Raw genomic sequence first — 23,144 nt, forward strand, 5'->3', positions numbered from 1 at the left:
CAAAACGTTTATTTAAAACTGGTATTTTAAAGTGTCACAAATAATAGTTTATTTATTGTAAAAGTTATTGTTATCTCTATTAGTGGATTGTCTATATTAAGCCATGACACTTATCTTATCTTACCCTCCAAATTGATATGCGGACGTTTGGGCATCACTAAACTGGAATTTTACTCGTGTTTTCTCCCACTGCGAGTAGACATTTACAAATAACCAATAATACAAACTGAATCACAACAATCGAACTTTGATCAAGCGTGCCCTGGACATTCAAGAATCCCTGTTATCTCCAACTCAAACAATTCACAAATCCCATATGTCTGTGTGTGCGTGATAAGTTAATTCTTAATACTTATGCTTCTTTTCATGTATATCCCATCGCAGCAGTGAACGCTTTTCAGACAAAACATTGTTTTAAATCGCGTGTATCGTAGCTTTGAGGTTCAATTTAACTTCATTAAATTCCAGTTATTCTTCTAACATCAACTGTTTCCTGATTGGATAAAGATTGTAAATAATGGTCAGACACGCCATGTTGTCTTATCTGAACTGATCTTTTCAGAGAGTATGGAACAATTACCTATCTCTGAAGCCCTAGGACCTAGACAATTAGATAGAGGCTTCAAGAACAATTACATTGATATACTTAATGCGATAAAAGTCACGGTTAAGCACTATCTTGGGAGACAATGCCGCTATATAAGCCATTACCATTCCCTGTGGTGCTATGGGCATTGTCTCTTAATAAGAGCACACAATTAGCTATAACGTCTTATACGAGTTTACAATAAAGATCGTCTTCTTTATGAGAAGTTGCATTGTTGGTATTAAACAAAAGGGTCCTTTAGTGTTAGGGTCAAACGAAAAGGATATGATGTTCAGTTCATCATTGGTTATATATATATATCGTTAAATATCCTCCATCTTATTGTCAGATTTCATTTTGATTAATGAGGACAGTGTAACTATTTTGCATCAAATTTGATTGAATTAGAAAATATTCGGAAGATTTTCGAATGAATACGGCGTTATTTCAATAAAACTCCCATCTTTGAAACTTCTACGAGAACAAAATTCAAATTTTGAAATAAATTGTGATATACTGAGCTCATTTATATGGATTAGCCTGAGTCAGAGTACGAATTAAGATAATACCTAAGCCGCAGTGGATAAATACAGTCATATCTGTAAAATATTGTCATATCATCAGTGACACACACTGTAATCAAAGCCTCCAGCATAGACGCTCATCTTTAAAACTCGAATCCTCCCATATTTTTATTTACAAGAAGCAAATGCATATTGCTGCTTTTATGATTTACATGTCAGATGAAAATACGATATAGGCAAAAAATCGATACTTTGGCTGCGTTTTTATTATTACTCTAGACACTCCTTTGCTGATCATAACTGAATTATTGGTCGAACTGAAATATTCCCTTTAATGCATTATCATATTCAAACATTTAACCCTGGTGAAAATAGAAGTCTTGCATTTGTTTCAGATGTATGTGAAAATGAAAATCCATACGTTTATATATCTTAGATTGATAGATTTTAAGTTCCTTAATTACATACATTCAGGCCGCCGTGATATTGCTGGAATATTGCTAAAAGCGGCGTAAAACCATACTCACTCACTCACTCACTCACTCACATACATTCAGGATACAAATATGTGTACATTTTTGTTCCAAATATGCATCTTGGTGATACTATATTTAATTTAAATATAATAATGAAACATGCATTGACCTTTATGTACACAGTATATGTTATATTCTGGTCTGTTCCATACGCATAAGTTATGCAACAGCTCGGCAGACTCTTATGATAGTACTTCCTGTTTTGTATAAATATAAGACGTCAACGCCAGATTATCTGCCAAAACAGATTCCATTGGGTGAAAAGGCAAAACACTCTTTGATTGGATCACCAGGTGTTCGCGTGTTCGGATTAGCATGTCCTGCTCTTCTGGTTGCACCGTCACTCACACAATTTGCATAGAAATATGTGTATGTATTGCCTGACGCTGCATCCAGCAATGATGCAGAACATTTTTGTCACACGTACGTGACAATGTGTGTCCGTGTGACCCTGCTAATTATATATATGGTTCATCACACATACAATACCATTATCTAAAAACGTTCATCACACATTTCAAGTCAATACCAATTCACAGTGACTTTTATTTTGCATAACACATATATGTGTTTATTCCCTTTGGACGACTATTTCTTCTATTTTCATCATCAGCAATACCCAATAGCATTTCCCCCGATTTGCTATATTCTCATATTTTCATAATCATTTTATGTTAATAAAAGCCATTAACTCTTTCGATAATAAGGAATATTTTCCATTATCACATGCTCCTGTTTTCATTATCATATATATGTGATAACATTTCCCCGTGGTTTACCTCTTCTTCTATTGTCATTATGAGACATATGTGAAAATATTTCCCCGTGGCTTACCTATTCTTCTATTGTCATTATCAGATATATGTGATAACATTTCCCCGTGGCTTACCTATTCTTCTATTGTCATTATCCGATATATGTGATAACATTTCTCCGTGGCATACCTTTTTTTCTATTGTCGGGGCGGTCGGGTAGCCTAGTGGTTAAGGCGTTGGCTCGTCACGCCGAAGACCCGGGTTCGATTCCCGACATGGGTACAATGTGTGAAGCCCATTTCTGGTGTCCCCCGCCGTGATATTGCTGGAATATTGCTAAAAGCGGCGTTAAACCATACTCACTCACTCACTCACTCTTCTATTGTCATTATCAGATATATGTGATAACATTTCCCCGTGGCTTACTTATTCTTCTTTTGTCATTACACGATATATGTGATAACATTCCCCATGGTTAACCTATTCTTCTATTGTCATTATCAAACATATGTGATGGCATTTCCCCGTGGCTTACCTATTCTTCTGTTGTCATTATCAGATATATGTGGTATCATTTCCCCGTGGCTTACCTATTCGTCTATTGTTATTATCAGATATATGTGATATCATTTCCCCGTGGCTTACCCATTCGTCTATTGTTATTATCAGATATATGTGATAACATTTCCCCGTGGCTTACCTATTCTCCTATTTTCATTATCAGACATATGCAAAACCATTTCCCTTTGGCTTACATATTTTTCTATTGTCATTATCAGATACAAAGAAACCTTTGTCTGATTGTGGCTAAAAATGAAACGAACAAAAAATGCTTATTCGATGTTGATATATTTGATAAGGGTATCATAGTTGTGTTTTGGACCTCAAGTTTGCGGCGATTGTTTTCAACCTAGTAAGGTTTTGATAACGTTTGTAATTTTGTAGGTAAATCCAATTTTCAAGTGTAAACTTTCCTTTTTCCAGGCAGTTAATGTAATACAATGTCAACCAAACTGTCCTTGCCTGTGATATGCTTATTCTTCTGGTTTCATTACCACACATATGAAATACCTTCACATTTATTTAACATCACAACACGTTAACTTTTCAGTTTCAAAATCATTTAACCGTTATTTGATCATTCTTCTATATTCTTCAATCATAGGTAAAACCATTTCGACACGGATCCAGTTTATGCCGATCAATAAAAATAAGCATTGTGTTAAGAAAACCGTATTCAGATAACTAAACATAGATATAGCATTGTGTCACTAACGATGTGCCCTCACCACTTGTCTCAAGTATAATAGTGACGAGAAAATATAGACTTAAGTGATAAGTGATAATGATATTCGTACCATCATAAATATGAACATACGTTGAAAGTGGCAAATAACATATAATGATTCAATGTTTTGATAGTGTCATGTGGACTGGTAGACATCATCCGAGGAATGCCCCTTCATTATGTCAGGAAACACGAAGCAGACAGTAAGAATGACACCTACATAATTATTCGCTGTCTACCAACTCACACATGCAAATGCTCCGACACAATGAGAGCTATGGATGACGAAGAGCATCTTTCATCAGTACCCAAACACGCGACCATGGTTTATTTACGGACGGCTTTCGAAGTTCACAGACGTGAACAGTGAGCAATTAGTATAATTTCATTAATTACTGCCTGTCGTTTATCTAATTACGGACCAGGAGCAGCCCACATGATACAGCACCAGTTGTCGGCCAAACGACCCAGCTCATAGGACGCCATATTGGTTTCTGATCATTGCCAGGCTTCTGACCAATCAGATTGCCGACCTAATTAGCCTGACATGTCTCACTTAGCACGTCATCACGTTCTTACGTCACCACTTATTGCTGTCGCTCGTCAAGTCATCCATTTGTTACACTTTAAAGCTAAATATCTGTCTACAAATTTGAATAAAAGGGCCACGTGCATAAGCAGTGATTACCAGCGCACAAACAACATTTTGTCGTTGATAAAGCATCTTCCTTGTGATTAAATGAAATGTCAAACATATTCGTGAAACCCATTTAATTTTTATATTGATAAAGAAATGCAGTAGATATCACATTCATCGAGTTAAATTAAAAATAACTTTGACATACAAACGGATGAAGCTGCATTCGTATCACGCGTGTAACCTGACATGTACTGGCTCATACTACGCCGATTTGCTGTCTTAGTGATTTAGACATGTAATTGAGATGAAACTTGAAATTGGATTTATGAAAACTTGTGTTTCATTTTTGAATACGTGAAAGAGAGTTTACAAGATGTAAACGAATGGTACTCTTTAAGGTAGAATCCTTGAACCTCGTCTTCAACAATGGCGAGAAAGTGTAAAAAAGAAATAGTAATACAAAGCAAATAAATTGTTGTGTAAAGCAATATCTACATGCTTAAATATTCAAAGGACCATTAACATATATATTTACAAGTTGAATATTATATACACGCCATACAGGCATTATCTAATATTTACGAACTGAAAATATAAACGATTAATGGTAAGTACGGAAGCTAAAATGTGACCCACAGTTTCGAATTGAGAAACTATACATATTATCCACAATATCGAAAGAATCAGTATTGGTATTTTTGAGTGAAATGGAGAGAGTTTAGGATACAATACATATACACTGACATTTACTGTCGCAGGAATATCAAGTAACCATAGATACCCATAAACATTAATAAAGAATTCAATAACATGTGTTTAATTAAACTTAAAGATTCCAACTGTGAAAGTCTATCCCCATTTTGGCGATGATATTACAAGGACGGCGAATACTAAGAAAGTAGGTATGCATCGTTAATGATGCATTGACATCTTTCTTTAAAGGCTATTGTCAGTTGACGTTATTTATTAATTTGAGTTTTGTCAACGAAAGGCTCACATTATCTCTAAGTACGAGATCAGGTCTCCAATACTCTCTCACGCTTTTAATCAAAATCCGATAGTTGTGGGTACAGGGCTTTACTTATGAATTATGACTTGTTTTATGCATAAGAGATCATGTGCCTACATTGAAAATTACCAATCGATTAACCTGTCTTTCAGTATCTTGTAGGAGTGTTTTACTGTTCCTGATATTTAGTACTGTATATCCCTATACAGTAAATCATCGGGTAGGCGAAACAGTAATCAGTAACATTAAAAGAAAGACTGGTTCTGCATTTTCTTTATTTTTTCTTTTACTTTTACATTTTGCGACGTTGATAAAGTCTCTCTCTTTCGCTCTCTTTCTCTCTCCCACTCTCCCGCCCACGCTCCCACTCCCCCTCGCTTATATTTACCGCATAGACAAGGACTCTCTCTCTGTCTCTGTCTCTCTGTCTCTCAGTCTCCCTCCTCCCTCTTCCTCATGTCTCCTTCTCTCACACACTCATACCCTTTCCAACATCAATAAATCCTCTCCCTCTCTCTCTCACTCTCTCTCTCTCTCTCTAGTATCTGTCACTGTCTCTCCCTCTCTCGCTCATACATTTTCGACGTAGATAAAGGCCTAAGTAACATGCCGAATTTGAATTAAAAATGAATTGCTCGGAAAACGTCCACGTTCGACAATATTATCTCTTGCACCCGTGTGTTATCGTTTCGATATGAAGAATATTTGCTTTACGAGTCGATTAAAATGACTTAATAATTCAAACGGCGATCATGTCTAGCATTTCAAGGGTTTTATTGTTACATTCAAATTTATCGGCATATTTTACTGTCTGAGAATTTCATTTTTTTATAATTTGATTTTTGGGAGCTTAAAGAAATATAGAAGTGTTTAACATGTTTCAGGTATTGTCGGATAATTCGTTATTCACTAAGTGAATAAATGCATGACGTTTGTCTGCATGGCGAGAATCTAGAAATTATATGTGTTACAGTGGTTGCAAGATAAGTATACAGTTGTTTATGTTTACATATGTTTATTGTTTGTTTGTTTGTTTGTTTAACGCCGCAGTCACCAATATCCCAGCTGTATGACGGCGATTTGTAAATGATCGAATCTGGACCAGACACTCCCGTGATTGACATCATGAGCATCGATCTACCAAATGGAATACGATGACATGCATCAACCATGTCACCAAGTAGTTGACGTAATGATAGTTAGTAGCAATCGCAGGTGTTGTAGTGATAGGGTTAGTAGCAAGGGCATGTGTTGCATTGACAGAGTTAAGAAATAGTAGGTGTTGTAGTGATATATGTGGAAGTTGTAAGTGTTGTAGTGATAGAAATAGTTGCAGTATTACCTGATGTGATAAGTATATCAGCAGTAGAAGATGTAGTAGTGATTGAGTTAGCAGCAATAGTGGATGTTGTAGTGATAGGGTTAGTTTCAATAGCAGGTGTTGTAGTGATAGAGTTACTAGCAGTAGCAGGTGTTGTACTGATAGAGTTAGAGGCAATAGTAGGTGTTGTAGTGATAGAGTTAGTAGTAATAGTAGGTGTTGTAGTGATAGAGTTAGCAGCAACAGTAGGTGTTGTAGTGAAAGAGTTAGTAGCAATAGTAGGTGTTGTAGTGATAGAGTTAGTAGTAATAGTAGGTGTTGTAGTGATAGAGTTAGCAGCAACAGTAGGTGTTGTAGTGATAGAGTTAGCAGCAATAGTAGGTATTGTAGTGAAAGAGTTAGTAGCAATAGCAGGTGTTGTGGTGAACGAGTTAGTAGCTATGGTAGGTGTTGTATTGATGGAGTTAGTCGTAATAGTAGGTGTTGTTGTGATAGAGTTATTAGCATTAGTAGTTGTAGTGATAGTGATGGTAGTAGTAATAGTAGTAGTAGTAGTAGCAGGTGCATCAGCAGCAGTAGTAGTGATTGTAGTAGTTAATGTAGTAGTAGTAGTAGTAGTAGAATTAGACGAAGTAGTAGTAGTTTATATGTATGCATTTAATAAACTCATATGTTACAGTTTATATATTGTGTCCATATGCCAACTGATGTAACATCTGACGTCGATTCCGCATACGTCAAAGAGGTAACGGTGTGTGATTGGCCGACGCCACCTTTCCTGCCTTGGCTTGCCATGGTAACGAGTCGTCGTAGATAGTAATGAATGTTTATTGAGTAATGTAACAAGTTTTTTCAATCGTGTAGCCCACTGTCTGCAGAGTAATAGTTGTGAGAAAACTGCATTAATTCATAAACCATTGTCATGCTGTCTCCTTCCGTGCTGGAAAATATCTCATCGGCATGACATAACGCCGTATGACATTCGTAATGTCATACCCTACAATACCAGGAAATATCTACTGCCGATGTAGCCTCCCACACACGCTATGCAGCTGTTCTGCTTCGAGACTATTTTGGCGTAGAGACTATTGTTACCCAACAATAATATAGCAGCACATAAGCCTCGTGTACACGGCGCACGGCGCACAGCGTAGAACATTTGGGGTTGTTAGTATCATGTCCATATCACTTTGTTGTTCAAATAGCGTGTCAACGAGGTATTCAATTTCATGTAATTGTCATGTCAATATCACATGTCGTTGATAGTTGATTTTTTCTCCCATTTAATCACGGAATCGGAAAGGTGAACACTCGTATTAGACTTATATGTATCATATTTCAAATTTATCAATGCCCAAAGTGAACTTTAGGTGTAATTGACACAGATATGATACTGACAAGTAGATATGACATGTCCTTCGTGATTGATAATAATAGGTGAAAAACAAAGGCCGTTACGCTGTCATTAAAAATACTGAAATAAATATAGCAAATAAAAACATGTCAAAACAATGGATTCCGCTACAGCGGTTACATAATTTTGACAAATGGTTATTTAATGTATCGCATGATTCAAACACTCGCATTGTTAGATAAAATGTCAATAAAATAGGGAAAATCTATGAAAACTAACTATCCATGTGATGTCATGTAATTATATTTAGTTGAACAAATATCATTTAACAGTGGCACAGGCTCTGTGACCTAGAATCCGATTGAGGTCGTTGATTTTTCTAGAATAATTCTGTTTCTAAGGTAACCGGTTCATCGACAGAGAGATTATTAGAGAACATGAGGTCGCAAATTAGATGCTGTGGTAAATCTTTTCAAAACCTCGTGTCTAACATGCCAGATAAAAACGTCATTGAAATGGTTTTGTAGCACGTGCAAAACGTACGATCCCGCATGGCGAATAAAATTGGATGTTAAAATATTCCCTGACAATTAATGGACATGAGCGAGTTTGAATTTCTTTAGCATTTACATTCTGACATAATTATTCGTATTCATGTCGGAAATATTGAAATTAAGCCTCCAGATCCAATGGATATGACACATGTGATATTTACATGGCAAATTTCATCCGATAGTGATCAGGATGTCAAGCGGTAAAGTAGAGCGGAGATTTATATTTCGGGAGCAGTGCAATGAAAATGTTTAATCGCCGTGTGGTCAGTACAGTCTGAAAAAGACACGTGTGCGTTTATACATTCTTTTATAATTCTTTAAAATAAAATGGATATAAATGCGTAATGGGGAAGGTGGGTTTCGGGTCGTCTTTAATAGCCTGCTTTACCATCCTACACCTAACCTCTGCGATTGTATCACCATCTTCTTTTCCAGTGACCTCATCACCATATTGTAAGTCTAGGACCTCCGCAGTGGAACTGACACAGAGCCATATTCTACCACTGTAGGCCCGACCTCAACACTCGTCACCATATTGCGCTGCATCAGGTTTGACTTCGTCACCATATTCCTCAACAATAGGGCCTGCCCTTTTCACATATTTCAATACAGCATACCTGACCTCGCCACCATGTACCACTACAGAAAGTGCTGACCTCGTCACCATATTCCGCTACAGAAAGTGCTGACCTCGTCACCATATTCCGCTACAGCAGTTTTGACATTCTCGTCATATTCCACTCCAGAAGATTCTGACCTCGTCACCATATTGCACTACAGCAGGTCTCATCTCGTCACAATATTCCACTACAAGAAGGTTTGACGTCGTTACCATATTTCACTACAGAGGCCCTGACCTCATCACATATTCTTCTACAGAAGTTCTTCGACACCATATTCTACTACAGCAGGTTTGATCTCATCATACCTTACACTATATGAAGCCTGACCTCATCACATTTTGCACTACAGCAGTTCTGACCTCGTCATCATATTCCACTAAAGGGGTCCTGACGTCATCACGTATTCCACTATAACAGGTCTGACCTCGTCGCCATATTCCACTACAGGGGTCCTGACGTCATCACGTATTCCACTATAACAGGCCTGACCTCGCCACCATATTCCACTACTGGAAGCCTTGCCTCATCACCATGTTCTACTTAAGGGGGCCGAGCCCAGTAACCCTTTTCCACTTCAACAGGTTTGTCCTCATCGCCATACAAAATGACTTCTACCTTCTCACAGCAATCCTGGAGCTCATCGCTATCTTCCACAACAGTGCATTTGACCTCATCAACATCGTTCCACAACAGTAAATCTGACCTCTTTACTATCTTACCACTACAGTAAATCTGACCTTATCACTATCTTACCACTACAGTAAATCTGACCTCATCACTATCTTACCACTACAGTAAATCTGACCTTATCACATCTTTCCACAACAGTACATCTGACCTTATCACCATCTTACCACTACAGTAAATCTGACCTCATCACAATCTTACCACTACAGTAAATCTGACCTCATCACTATCGTACCACTACAGTAAATCTGAACTTATCACATCTTTCCACAACAGTACATCTGACCTCATCACCATCTTACCACGACAATAAATCTGACCTCATCACTATCTTACCACTACAGTAAATCTGACCTCATCACTATCTTACCACTACAGTAAATCTGACGTCATCACATCTTGCCCCAACAGTCCATCTGACCTCATCGCTATCTTACCACTACAGTAAATCTGACCTCATCACTATCGTCCCACTACAGTACATCTGACCTCATCACATCATTCCACAACAGTAAATCTGACCTCATCACTATCTTCCCACTACAGTAAATCTGACATCACTATCTTACCACTACAGCAAATCTGACCTCATCACTATCTTTCCACTACAGTAAATCTGACCTCATCACATCTTTCCACAACAGTACATCTGACCTCATCACTATCTTACCACGACAGTAAATCTGACCTCATCACTATCGTACCACTACAGTAAATCTGACCTCATCACATCTTTCCACAACAATAAATCTGACTTCATCACTATCTTCCCACTACAGTAAATCTGACATCACTATCTTACCACTACAGTAAATTTGACATCACTATCTTCCCACTACAGTAAATCTGACATCCCTATCTTACCACTACAGTAAATCTTACCTTATCGCATCTTTCCACAACAGTAAATCTGAACTCATCACTATCTTACTACGACAGTACATCTGACCTCATCACTATCTGACCACTACAGTTAATCTGACTTCATAACTATCTTACCACTACAGTAAATCTGACATTACACATCTTTCCACAACAGCAAATCTGACCTCATCACTATCTTCCCACTACAGTAAATCTGACATCACTATCTTACCACTACAGTAAATCTGACATCACTATCTTCCCACTACAGTAAATCTGACATCCCTATCTTACCACTACAGTAAATCTTACCTTATCGCATCTTTCCACAACAGTAAATCTAACCTCATCACTATCTTACCACTACAGTACATCTGACCTCATCACTATCTGACCACTACAGTAAATCTGACATCATCACTATCTTACCACTACAGTAAATCTGACCTCATCACATATTTCCACAACAGCAAATCTGACCTCATCACTATCTTCCCACTTCAGTAAATCTGACATCACTATCTTCCCACTACAGTAAATCTGACATCCCTATCTTACCACTACAGTAAATCTTACCTTATCGCATCTTTCCACAACAGTAAATCTGACATCACTATCTTACCACTACAATAAATCTGACATCACTATCTTCCCACTACAGTAAATCTGACATCCCTATCTTACCACTACAGTAAATCTTACCTTATCGCATCTTTCCACAACAGTAAATCTGAACTCATCACTATCTTACCACTACAGTACATCTGACCTCATCACTATCTGACCACTACAGTAAATCTGACTTCATCACTGTCTTACCACCACAGTAAATCTGACCTTATCACATCTTTCCACAACAGTAAATCTGACCTCATCACTATCTTACCAATTCAGTACATCTGACCTCATCAACTTCTTGCCACAACAGTAAATCTGGCCTTATCACCATCCTCAACTATGGTGAATCTGACCCTATCACCATCTTCCACCACAGTGAATCAAACCTCATCACATATTCCACTGAATCTGACCATCACCATCTTCCTCGCATTACCTTCTACCTATTCTCCGAAACACCTCCCGGCTCCATGGACCTGACTGCCCCCAATACTGGGCGATGCCGACTGTATCGACATTGAGAATTCGCTAATGCTGAGTACCTGTGCTGACCTAAACATAACCATGGTGCAAGGGGATGTATGTATGACTTTTATAGTTTTGTCATGACGAGAGACAATCGTGAACTATAATCGAACCCTGGTCTTCGGCGTGGCGAGTGAACACTGAAGCCACTGGGTAACCTGTATCTTACTCATCATTTATTGTGTTCCTGTTATCAAGATATGACATAGCATTTCACACCTCATCTAGCTAGTACCAACTAGATGATATGTGCCGTGGGTGGCCAAGTCGTCTGTGCAGTGTTGCTTCCCTTAGGCGTGCCAGGATGCTATGGCCATGGGGTGGAATCCCCGATTCCTTCCTCGGCCAGCACAATAACTGTGCTCAAAGGTTTCACCCAAAGTAAACGTCCAAAACGCTTTCCTCCCACACCAGGCTAACACGCCGTGACATAACTGAAATACTGTTCAAAGTGGCTTTAAACCCTATCACTCACTCAATTAATCACTCTCGCTCACTCACTCCCTGCTTAGCTATTAATTAAAACAACAAAGAATAACAAAAGGTAAACTTATAAAATCTTTTTAACTTTACTTGTTGAGAAACGTGTATCTAAAAATATTTAAGCACATTTGTATAAATCGGATTGTAGTGTGGCACGATCCGGATGCCTTGTACGATTTGAAATATTTCTGGAATTTCAATCTGGGTTATCGATATTCATCTTTATGTCGCTTTATGTATATTTTAAATCCATTTCATATCTTTATTGATTCTAGCATATCTGTAAGCTAAAATCACAAAGTACCCATGTGATTTATAACCTAAAGCAAAATCGAAGGTTTCAGTCAATTCTGACACAAATAACCTAGTGTTGAGTAGCAATCAAGCTGACAATAATACGCATGAGTTGGTATGGTATTTTCTGCAGATGTATGGAAAGGAATATTCTGAACGCGATGATTTACTCCCCTTTATGTTCTCCAACTATAAACATATGTTTATTTAAAGGCTAACAATAAACGTAAGCCGAAGGCAAAAACATCTCTTGCAAAACGTATATCTCTCGTTGCCTTCATTCTGTATCACAGAACTTCGATCTTCTTTGACGGGTATCATATAGATATTTCACAGACATGTGCACATTAGACCGTTCTTTAAACAGTCTGCAACCCTTCATACAAGCAGTGATTCAGATACCTTGAAAATTGATTACTATCTATATATAGTAAAACCCATATACCGTAGTAAAGCCAATATGATATCCCATCGTCCAGCACATACCATATGTGTGACTTATTAAACTTAGTATTCTACACAAAAACACATCCTGCTTTTACTGTAATGTAGATGCTGACTTGAAAACTTGATGTGAGTAATGCATATGCTCTATTTCTTTTAATCATTGTCTGATTCTTTTTGAAATGGAAACCGAACCTCGCAAATGTTTTGGCTCAATATCATGCACCTTACAGACATATGCATCCATTAAAGTTTGAATTTCATACCGACCTACAACCATTTTATACTTCAAATCTCATTTAATACATGAAGCATTATTTTGCGATGTATTTTATTCTCGCTCCTTCGGGGACAAACAGGATTGCATGTAATACGACGATGGTCATTAAGGTTCTTCCGTCTATTCCGTAATGCCCTGTGGAAGGAACGATGACACTTTCCATATGAAATTCGCAATGTTTCTAATTAGAATATGATCTATCGATAATAATTGGCAAACGTCTTTTTAAAACTTATAGTTTTTATTTATTAATTATTTGCTTAGGGCCGTTTCTTTTACGAAGCTTTTAAATTGGTCAAACATATTTATTGCTTGCACAAAACATTACACTATCAGGAGTAGTTTAAATGTCATTTCCAACACTGCCAAAGAGCATCACAATCCATATGACCTTATAGTGAGGCTTATCTGTATCTTTCCATTTCACACTAAGCAAACACAGTGATATCCGTTTAAATAATTCACATAAAACGGCGATGCTTCCAAGGATATGTGTTTAATGTATAGAGTAACAACATGGATGTGCATGAAACCGAGACACGTTTGTTCAGTATTATTTGAAATCAGTATTGACACTATGAACAAATTTTCGAAATGTTGATTATGAGCAATATAACGCAGAATGCCAATAGCAATTGATTGAAATGTTACCTGAAGGTGTTACTTATAGGAATAATATGGGCTGTAAAAGATGTATTTCATATAACGAGCTATTTTAGTGTGTTTACATGTGTTTATGATATCTAAGGACACTTATGCGAGCATTTCATCTTTATATACCATAGACATGTAATGATATGTTGCTAACTATCGCTGTTATTTGTCCATCGTGCTGATGGCAAGTTCAAAAAGCCATGCATTGGTATAGAAACATGGCAGCCGTGGGAGGGAGCATGGGGATTTCACGGGTTGTTCTGCGTCGTTACCTGGAATCACTGTATATTATACATATATAGCTATGGTAAGAAGACATTTGATTCTAGGTTGATTCAACTGCAGTACAAGATAAATTACACAGTAACGATGAAGGTCTTTCGTCTATCAAACGATCGCGATGCCCATTTAAATAGAACACACACACACACACATTAATCCTGAACCAATGTCAGAAGTGCTGTATCATCATATTAGTATATCCTTAGTGGAATAACGAAGGTCACATGTCCAGCAACGTGCCATGCACCTATCAGAGCTACATCATATCAATTCTAAATATTATTGTGACCTTAAATATGCATATCAGTTACATAATCAACGAACTATAACGATGATAACGTCTAATATATGCAATGCATGATTCAGTTAAGATGATGAAAATCGGCTAAAGAAGATCTGTCTCATTTCATATGTGTCACCTATTTTGATAAAAAGCATTTCCTGAATAAGAACTCGTTTATTAAGGGTATGCGATGCCTAGTGTCACCCCTGTGTTCGAGTGTGGTACTTTAAGATACACGTCGCCATTGACAGAAGCATTTCTCACATAAATGACACTTAAACAGCACGAAAACACGATAACAGTATTGTTCCCAGGTTCTGCAGTTGGTAATGGTCCCCAGAAATATTAGTTTAAAATGCTTATGGCCTTTTATTTTTTTTACTTTTTATGGATCCCTACACTATTACTTTTGCGCGTGTTTGAGCATTGGTCCATTCACAACGACCAATAAATATAATACCTTTGTCTATTGGTTCAAACGTTGTGTGTATATCTAATCTACCTTTGTTCAGGTAGGCACCTTTCGTGATGAGGTCTGTAAACAGAGGTAAAACCTTCTCGGCATACCTTTCTCCATTATCTCAAAGACGAATTTTTTTCAACATGATATTATGTTAGAAATGGCATTTTCTAAGCAGCTTTATCGCTCAATCTTTAAAACCCACGTTTGTTTCATCCTATGGTCGCAAAGAGCAGCGAAATACCTTCCGTTGATGTTAACCGAACATTTCACATAGTTGCGGTAAAATAAACAACTCCGTTTCGTCACTTCAAAAGAATTTCCATCCATATAGATGCATAATAATCCCTAATTGCCAAGATATAATCGTTCATTTTGTTATTTACCACATAGTAATTTTAACGTCATTAGTAGCAGAAGGGGCCTTCTAATGATAGACGTCATTTGTTTAACATGTACCATAAACAATACTAGCTCTATCGTGTTCTTAGTTACTTAAGTAAGATGTAGATATGTATTTGTATATGTCATGTGACGATTTGCCTTCGCCAACTTGGGTTTGGTGCAAGTGTATATAAGATTGAATCATTTGAACTTTGGCCATCGAGTTGCCGTAAACGTCTGTAGTTTTTCATCCTATGATTCAATATCAAGAACTCTCATGGGTTGATATTTGTGATTTTGATAAAAGATATAGCCCTGTCATAGTTGTTCAACCTTCCAGAATTACACATAAATGATAAAATCCACACCATGGTTATAGCGTTCATCGTTATTTCAACGGAATTCGTTCGAATCGGAATTAAACCCCAGATATTTTCCATGTAAAATGTCTTTATATGAAAAAATACTAAGAAAAAGGCAATTGGTGTTTCAAAAACAAATGGACAGATTACATGGTTTTAAGTTACAATTAGTCGCAAAAGCAATTCCCGGTCGTCGAAACAACCCATAGGCCCACCTCAGACCCAGAACACAAGTGACCGCCCTTTCATTCATGAAATATAAATGTTAATTATTCTCTTGAATATTGGGACTCCAAATTAGCAATAAACAACCATTGAATGCAGCAGGAACAAACACAATAATGTGTTGTTAAAGAATATGTTATGATGTTTGGGAATATCTAATACTTGCAAACAATAATCCTTTCCTTTGCTGTGAAAGCTGAATGTCACTGTAACTTGTAATGTAGCCATATGATTCAAACTTCTACAACTAATACATAATAGTGTAAATGCAATGTAACGCATTAGGAATGTAATCGCGATCTAGAAGTGCTAAATTGAACACATGATACTGGACTGGGATGATATATCAAAACATTGATCTTTCCACATTAATGTTTGATATGTGGAAGCATCGATTTAACGAAATAATTGTAGAAACTACATCAAATGCGAATCTTCTTTACATTTAAGAACACAATGGTGTACACGTCTTTCCAACAGCTATGAAATATGAAGCATTTCTGTGTGTAATTCTGATCTGATTTGATCGTTTTCATAATGACAATAGAAAGATGTTTCTAACAACGCCTATGATAATTTGCACAATTTCTTTACTCCCAGTGCAAATCTACACCGTTCTCATTTAAATGATTACTTTGAGAAATCTGATGGACAAACTCGGGACTTCTTGTTGGAATATAATATACCATGGTCTCATTTCGCACACTGTTAACAAGCGTATTAAATTTCTTGTATATGGTGTTACTTTTCTAATTTACAATGTCCGTGGAAAATTGTAAATATAAACTGAAAATGAAAGTTTGTCAACTACTGTTTATTGTTTTGATTTTGTGGCATCCAATGAATGTATTTTAGAACATCGGAATCTTGGCATGTGCGAAGTATATCATTTCATCATACTCTCGGAATAGGTGTTGAATCTCTTCTAAAACTGGCACTATACAATACAGAAACAACGTTGTAACTGCCTTCGAGCACGCTACCTAAATCGTAAAACTCGAAGTTAGAACAATAGCATGAACTACTTAAACAGTGGGTACAACAATCCCAGCAACAAGAAATGAATCATCTCAGGAGTCATACTGACTATCAGATATGTTGCATAGGTAAGCGTTGGAGGAATTTGATTTTCTTCAGAGGAGAATAAAATGAATACTATGAAATTGGAACTTTTGGTATAAAATCAAATGAGGGTTTAGCTCCCATTTCTTGGATCAGATGCTTTAACGCCATAAAAGTGTAATAAAATACTTAAGTCTTTTCTAAGCACTGCTTTATTGCTGATGCGTCGGTATGTGTATAGCAGTGATTGAATAGAAGGTCCTACAACAAACACAGTTATGGTGGGTTTAGCATATGTATGGCAAGTTTATGTGAGCTTATATTCGATATCAGTACCATTTTCTGATTACAGTGAGAAATATAGTTTATTTCAAGTATTACGGTTATGAATATACACATTGTGTGTTCAAATTCATTTTATAAACTCAGATATCGCAGCTTGAGTCTATCATGTTATATTTTCTGGTAAATTGGAAGATTTATTTTTGGGGGTGAAAGAGGTGGTATTCGAAATACTTTTGAATTGATGTCTTGATAATTTGGACATGTATTTTATGAGCTTGTTTGATTTGTTGGTAAATGTATATATAATAGGAAATTAGGACCCTTGCACAAAAGCTTAAGAAATGATCCATCCCTATCGGTACAGTGCCAACACTAATTTATTCATGAATCCCATACAATGAAACGTGCCCCATGAGAACCCACGTCTCTGGTCGAGGTCTCGGAATACTCGTTTGATTAAAGATTCGTCTACGGTAATAAAAGACCCATTGCTAGTGTTTCTACATGGGCACTATACACAATTACCTTCATTTGCCCAATAATCGGAAATTGATAGGAATCCCCTATGGTACAAGAGCTTATAAATATACAACCTCCCCCTCAAGCTCACGCTATTTAGTCAAGGCCACGCGTACAATGAATGACCACAAAGGCAAAGTGATAGCCAACAGATTATGACAAATTGTCCCCAGTAAATGCTAATCGCCATCCGTAAGCGATCCGTGGACACGCAGTGGACATTCAGTGGACGCATAGTGTCGTCTGCTACAAATGTCGTCTGCTCTGTCGTGTGTCGTCTGCTCCGTCATGTGACAAGCCTCGCGCGTGCGGTGTTCTTGATATGATATATATACTTCGTTTCCTCTTTGAAATAGGCACAAGTCTCTCGTGCAGGCGTGCATTTGTTACATTTGTCGAATTCCTGGGTAGAGAATCTACGGTATGCTTTGCAAAAGCCGATTACCGCTTTTCAAGGATACAGCCGTATTAGCAAGGACATTTTCAGTATCCGCTAAAACTCAGCTCAAATAAATAATTGCCCTCTTGACAATGTCTGAGAGTGTATCCTAATTCTCCATCCTAATTCACAGTATATCACATGAACCGAAAGAAGATCTGACGTACCGAAAAGGTAACCAAGATATGAGTATACTGTACTTGACTCCCAACAACTGAGAACACACAAATTAAAAAAAAATGATTGAAATAGCCACACATAGTTAGCCGAATAGAATGTTATTGCAAAATCGAATATCGTGGATTGAATCATTTCTCACGCTACTCTCTTGCAATGGACACTTAAAAGGAAATTTGAAAACAGTTACTACGATAAAATGAAAACTAAACGCTGTTATGCTCAAATAAACGACAGCAGTGTCCGATGGTTGTTGAGAGAATACAACAGAAATGGCACATTTCCTTCGAATATCGTTCACAACACACAAGCAACCTTTAGTAATAAAAGGGTGTTTAAAGGGCTTGCCTTCACAAGTGAGTGCATCTTAAGAAAAGTTAAACGAGTGAGGGTAAGAGATAAATTTCTACCCTAAAATAGCGGTTGTCGCTATTATATTGCCGTTTTATGAAGGCGCGATCCTATAGCCGGGCGACGGTGAGAATACATGTAAATAATCGAAAATTAGCATGCAGATGTTTCGAATAAAATCTATAAGGCGCTGCTACATAAAATGGCTGTTGATGATCTATAAAACAATGAAATGGCCGCATTTTTCTCCGATTGGACTGCGAGTGTTCGAGGGCTAGTTTGTACGCGACGATGAGACGAATCTTTTACACACTGTCGAGAAGAATCGGTGAGCATAAACGGAGGTTATTGTCAGTGTTTATGCCGTAATGAATTTTTATGAAGTCTAGGCTGAAGTGAGGTGCGTCTCGCTTTGCAGAATTTGAACAGAGGTTACGGGAGAGGGGAGGGGCCCTTCTACTTAAGAAGGGTCCCCCTGACCCCCTCTAAGTGTAAAAGAACCCTAGGGTGGCAGTAAACTCACACCGGGTCAGCGGCAGGGACGTTAATTGGCTTGCTGTTATTTTATGTTCACACTTTACGACAGTATCTATCGCTTGGAGTAGTAAAATGTACTAACCTACGATTGACATCCAGGGATAAAATGACGGCGTCTCTCCTTCGGTCGTTCCATTCCCGGACTTTGAGCAAGGACTCAAGCTGTCTGCCCTCGGAGCGGGATTACAATTTCCCTGGGTATCACACGGGTCTCCGAATCTCATCCCTGGAACGTTCATATTTGGGTAGAACGATGCTCGGTTTGTTTGTAGACCCATTCTCAGTTCGTGATTTCGCTGTTGAAGTGCTTCCATACGACATGCTTCGGACGCATAAGATCCCATATAATATCGTGGAGCCCTGTAGTTTCCAGTGGGACATATCTCCGGGATATTAAGAAAGTGGTCCATGTACCCAGTATTTTCGCCGGCGTGGATTTCATCCCCTCTCGGGGCGCACTGGCGAATAGGCAGGTAAGAACTCATCCCTGGTCGCTCGTAGCCGGATCGTGATGTGAGGCCACTATTAAAGCTCGCTGAAACCATGAAGCAGAGTAAAATTATTTTAGTTCTAGAAAATCATTGAGATAGCTCACAGACCCGGCAACTCGTACAACAGATAAACCAGACAATTTGCATACCATCCAATCAGCGGTCGTAAATCTGACCTCCTGTGACCTTTGCACTGGTAGCTCCTTACAGCGACTCCTTCCGCTAAGAAAAAGCAGTTCGCGAGTTGCAAAGGGATTTGAGAGTGGGGCGGGCTCACTGTATCGGTTTAATCAGATAATATAAACAAAACCGGCCCATCATAAGATTTTCTGTTAACGCGACTCGGGTGATAAATATTTAGGTAAGTAGAAATGAACTCTCTCGCTCAAAGACCAGGGCACATGTATGATAAATTTCAACATCAAAAGAAAAGCCCGATCTCTGGACAAATCGCTTTGCTATTTTTCAAATTTTTACGTCGGTAACTAAAGACTGATAGCCTCCATGGCGATAGCAGGTTTTTATGTTGTGTTTGATCGCGCGTCGTCTGTAAGACTAAGCAGTGCTCCCAGCGTCATTGTGTAGTGTCGTCCTCTGCAACGTTCAGAGATTCGAGGTCCTCAGTAGTGAATTAAGGCAAGACTAATAAATCATTTCTCATTATTTTCCACATAATAGAAGGAGTCGGGCCAATGTCCCTGCTTTGTTGATGTTACCAAATATGACGAAATGACACAAAAGAATATTCCAGTCGTCGTTACGTCATAAACAAGCGGAACGTCAATTACCACGTTAATACACGAAAAATCAATAAACACAAGTTATCGACCAAAGCTTAGAAAAGGTAGAGAATATCATTAGAGTAGGGATTGTAGTTAACAAAAAATGTGCGTTAAGTTCTGAAAATGAATACAAGGAGCTGACAAAATAGAACTAAAGAATGTTTGTAATCTGATTAATTCAACCTCGTCAGATTTTGGGCTATTATTAGGGGGCAGAGAAGAAATGTTTTACACAAATAATTAAACGGGTAACAAATAATGTAGCAACAAAATACATGTATTTCGACACATGTATTCTACAAACCAACATGTCTAAAGCGAGGATGTGCCACATAAGTATGCCATTGCATACTGATACAAGATATATAAATATTCATGTCGTATCGTGGTCACACGTGCGTTTCATATGGTGTTCGGTTTGAAACAAATTCACAGTTTGTTTGGAAAATGTAAAATATAATTTATTTGACGAACAACACAAATGCCATAGTCTAATCCGAGAACCGGCAATAGTATCTTGCACCCTCTCCCAAGAGATTTCCAGTAATGCCTCACAGCTGAAAGACTTTTCTCTTTCGGTTCCATATCAAATTGGGGATCTTGTCTTTATTGAAAGGATTGAGGCGATATTTGGGCAGTATTTCCCGAAACGACCTAGTACGGACTCCGAATTGACATTTCTTCTCTAAAGTGATGAATTCGCACCATAAATAATCAGAACGAATAAACATTAAATTTATATTCTTCCCGGGTGAAACATTAAATTGTCAATTGCTAAATCCAAGCCGAGAAAGGCTTTGAATCATCAGTTTACCAGAATAAAATATTATAAAATGTTATTTGGTATAGTGTGAAATACATTATCTGTTGAAATATAGAACAGGGACCGGTTTTATCAGTCCAACTTGAAATTACTACAAAACTGATATAACTGCATTAGTCACACTAAAATTCCGTGCATCCTCCAGTTGAGTATTTCTACAACAAATAAATAACACATATAATTTGTTGATATTTACAGCTAGCATATATACACGAATAAAGATGATATAATACTTATAATACTACAGAGAGTACTTCAAGTTTTGTGAAAACTGTTCCATGTCATGAATAAGATCGCTGCATGGTTATATCAAGTGTCCAATTGTACTCCATTTGCACCATTCGTTGCAAAATTATGGGTCTACGTCTATATAAACAAACCAAATTCTACCAAATGAATTTTATCATCTACTCGCTGTCTGTTAAGACCATAAACATTTTTTTTATGCAACAGTACACTTTATAGATTGTTTTACTGTAGACACACTGCTAAATCTCTCAGTAAAGCGAAGGTAAACACAAGGAAGACAATAAAACAATACGTAATTGATGATAAATAAAATCGTCTTTTCAGATTCAATATGGGAGATAGAGATGAAGCGGTGAGGGGTTAGACTCAATCTACAGTAAACAAACAAGCTACCGGTTCACGACTATTTACGCCGAGGAGTTCCATAAACTCTAATTTTATTACTTAAGCGGGTGCTAGAACTACCCTCAACATTACTTCTTCATTTCCCTGATGGTTACAAATATCACATACAAAATGCATTTTACTACACTGCTGATTATCCGTGCTGTTTTGTGTAAATTCGACGAGGGTTGTTAAAGCCTCTTTCGCAGGCAATCGCGAAGAATATCACAAATATAAAATAGAAGTAAAGATTTTACGGCCACAATAAAGCACAAGCTTCCTACCTTGATACATGTGCCCCGTTCTTCCTCAGTCTGTACAGCGTAATGGCCTATCTGTCGTTTAACGGCCAATTTTAGTAGCCTCTTGGAGTTTAAGATCGCCGGTGATAATCCGAATGAATTTGAATAAAAATAACGCTATTTGCATGCATCTGTTTTAGGCTTCCAGTGACCGTTCTAATTTTATTTAGCACGGACAATGGACAATGCTAGACTAAAGAACGACGGATGGTGGTCACGTCTTTACGGATCTTTTTGATCCTTACAAAATTCCTCCATTAACCACGTGACGTAGTTCCCATAGATTAAATTAATTCTTTCCCATAGAACATTTGGTTTTCGTAAATCTGTCGACGAGGTTCGGACACAATTCGGCCTAAGTCTTGAGGTGCTCGACGCGGACAATTTGTAATTGGTCAATGAGGTCCCTAGCTTCCCCCAGCTGGACCCACCGGTCACTTAGTCGCTAAAGTAAACAGACAAATGCTGTCATTACTGTGAAATACACGCATATTATCGTTGTACCTTTCATTTTCTGCATAACGCCCCCTGACTTACGATAGGGGCCGGTGCGTATTTCGCTGTGTCAATTTCAACTCGGGTGATGGACTGTCATGTTAATATCAGCATGGTAGGGGTTGATTCGCTTTAATTGCTTACAGAGCGGGAAATGGGATTTTCTCTCAAAAACGTCCCTCTGTCCGTCTGGGTTTAAAAATAAACAATGGC

The 23,144-nt window shown here is 37.7% G+C and overlaps 1 protein-coding gene across 2 annotated transcripts in view; it reads right to left on the reverse strand.

Moving 5' to 3' along the window:
• The window catches only part of LOC124151950 (homeobox protein Hox-B7-B-like), a 45,366-nt gene extending 22,721 nt beyond the window's left edge, over positions 1 to 22,645 (reverse strand). The window contains exons 1-2 of one of the 2 annotated variants that reach the window (XM_046524661.2): positions 22,419 to 22,645; positions 19,488 to 19,940 (exon numbers count right to left, since the gene is read on the reverse strand). In XM_046524661.2, coding sequence (XP_046380617.1) covers positions 19,488 to 19,940; positions 22,419 to 22,428 — 463 coding nt within the window. In that variant the 5' untranslated portion in view covers positions 22,429 to 22,645. Of the gene's footprint in view, positions 1 to 19,487; positions 19,941 to 20,045; positions 20,064 to 22,418 lie in introns of those variants that run through there. The other variant, XM_048382035.1, reaches the window with a different exon arrangement.
• Between the last annotated feature and the right edge of the window lie 499 nt (positions 22,646 to 23,144).

The sequence above is a fragment of the Haliotis rufescens genome, unplaced genomic scaffold (genome assembly GCF_023055435.1).
Source record: "Haliotis rufescens isolate VD_foot unplaced genomic scaffold, xgHalRufe1.0.p SCAF_4, whole genome shotgun sequence".
NCBI classification, from domain to species: Eukaryota; Metazoa; Mollusca; class Gastropoda; order Lepetellida; family Haliotidae; genus Haliotis; species Haliotis rufescens.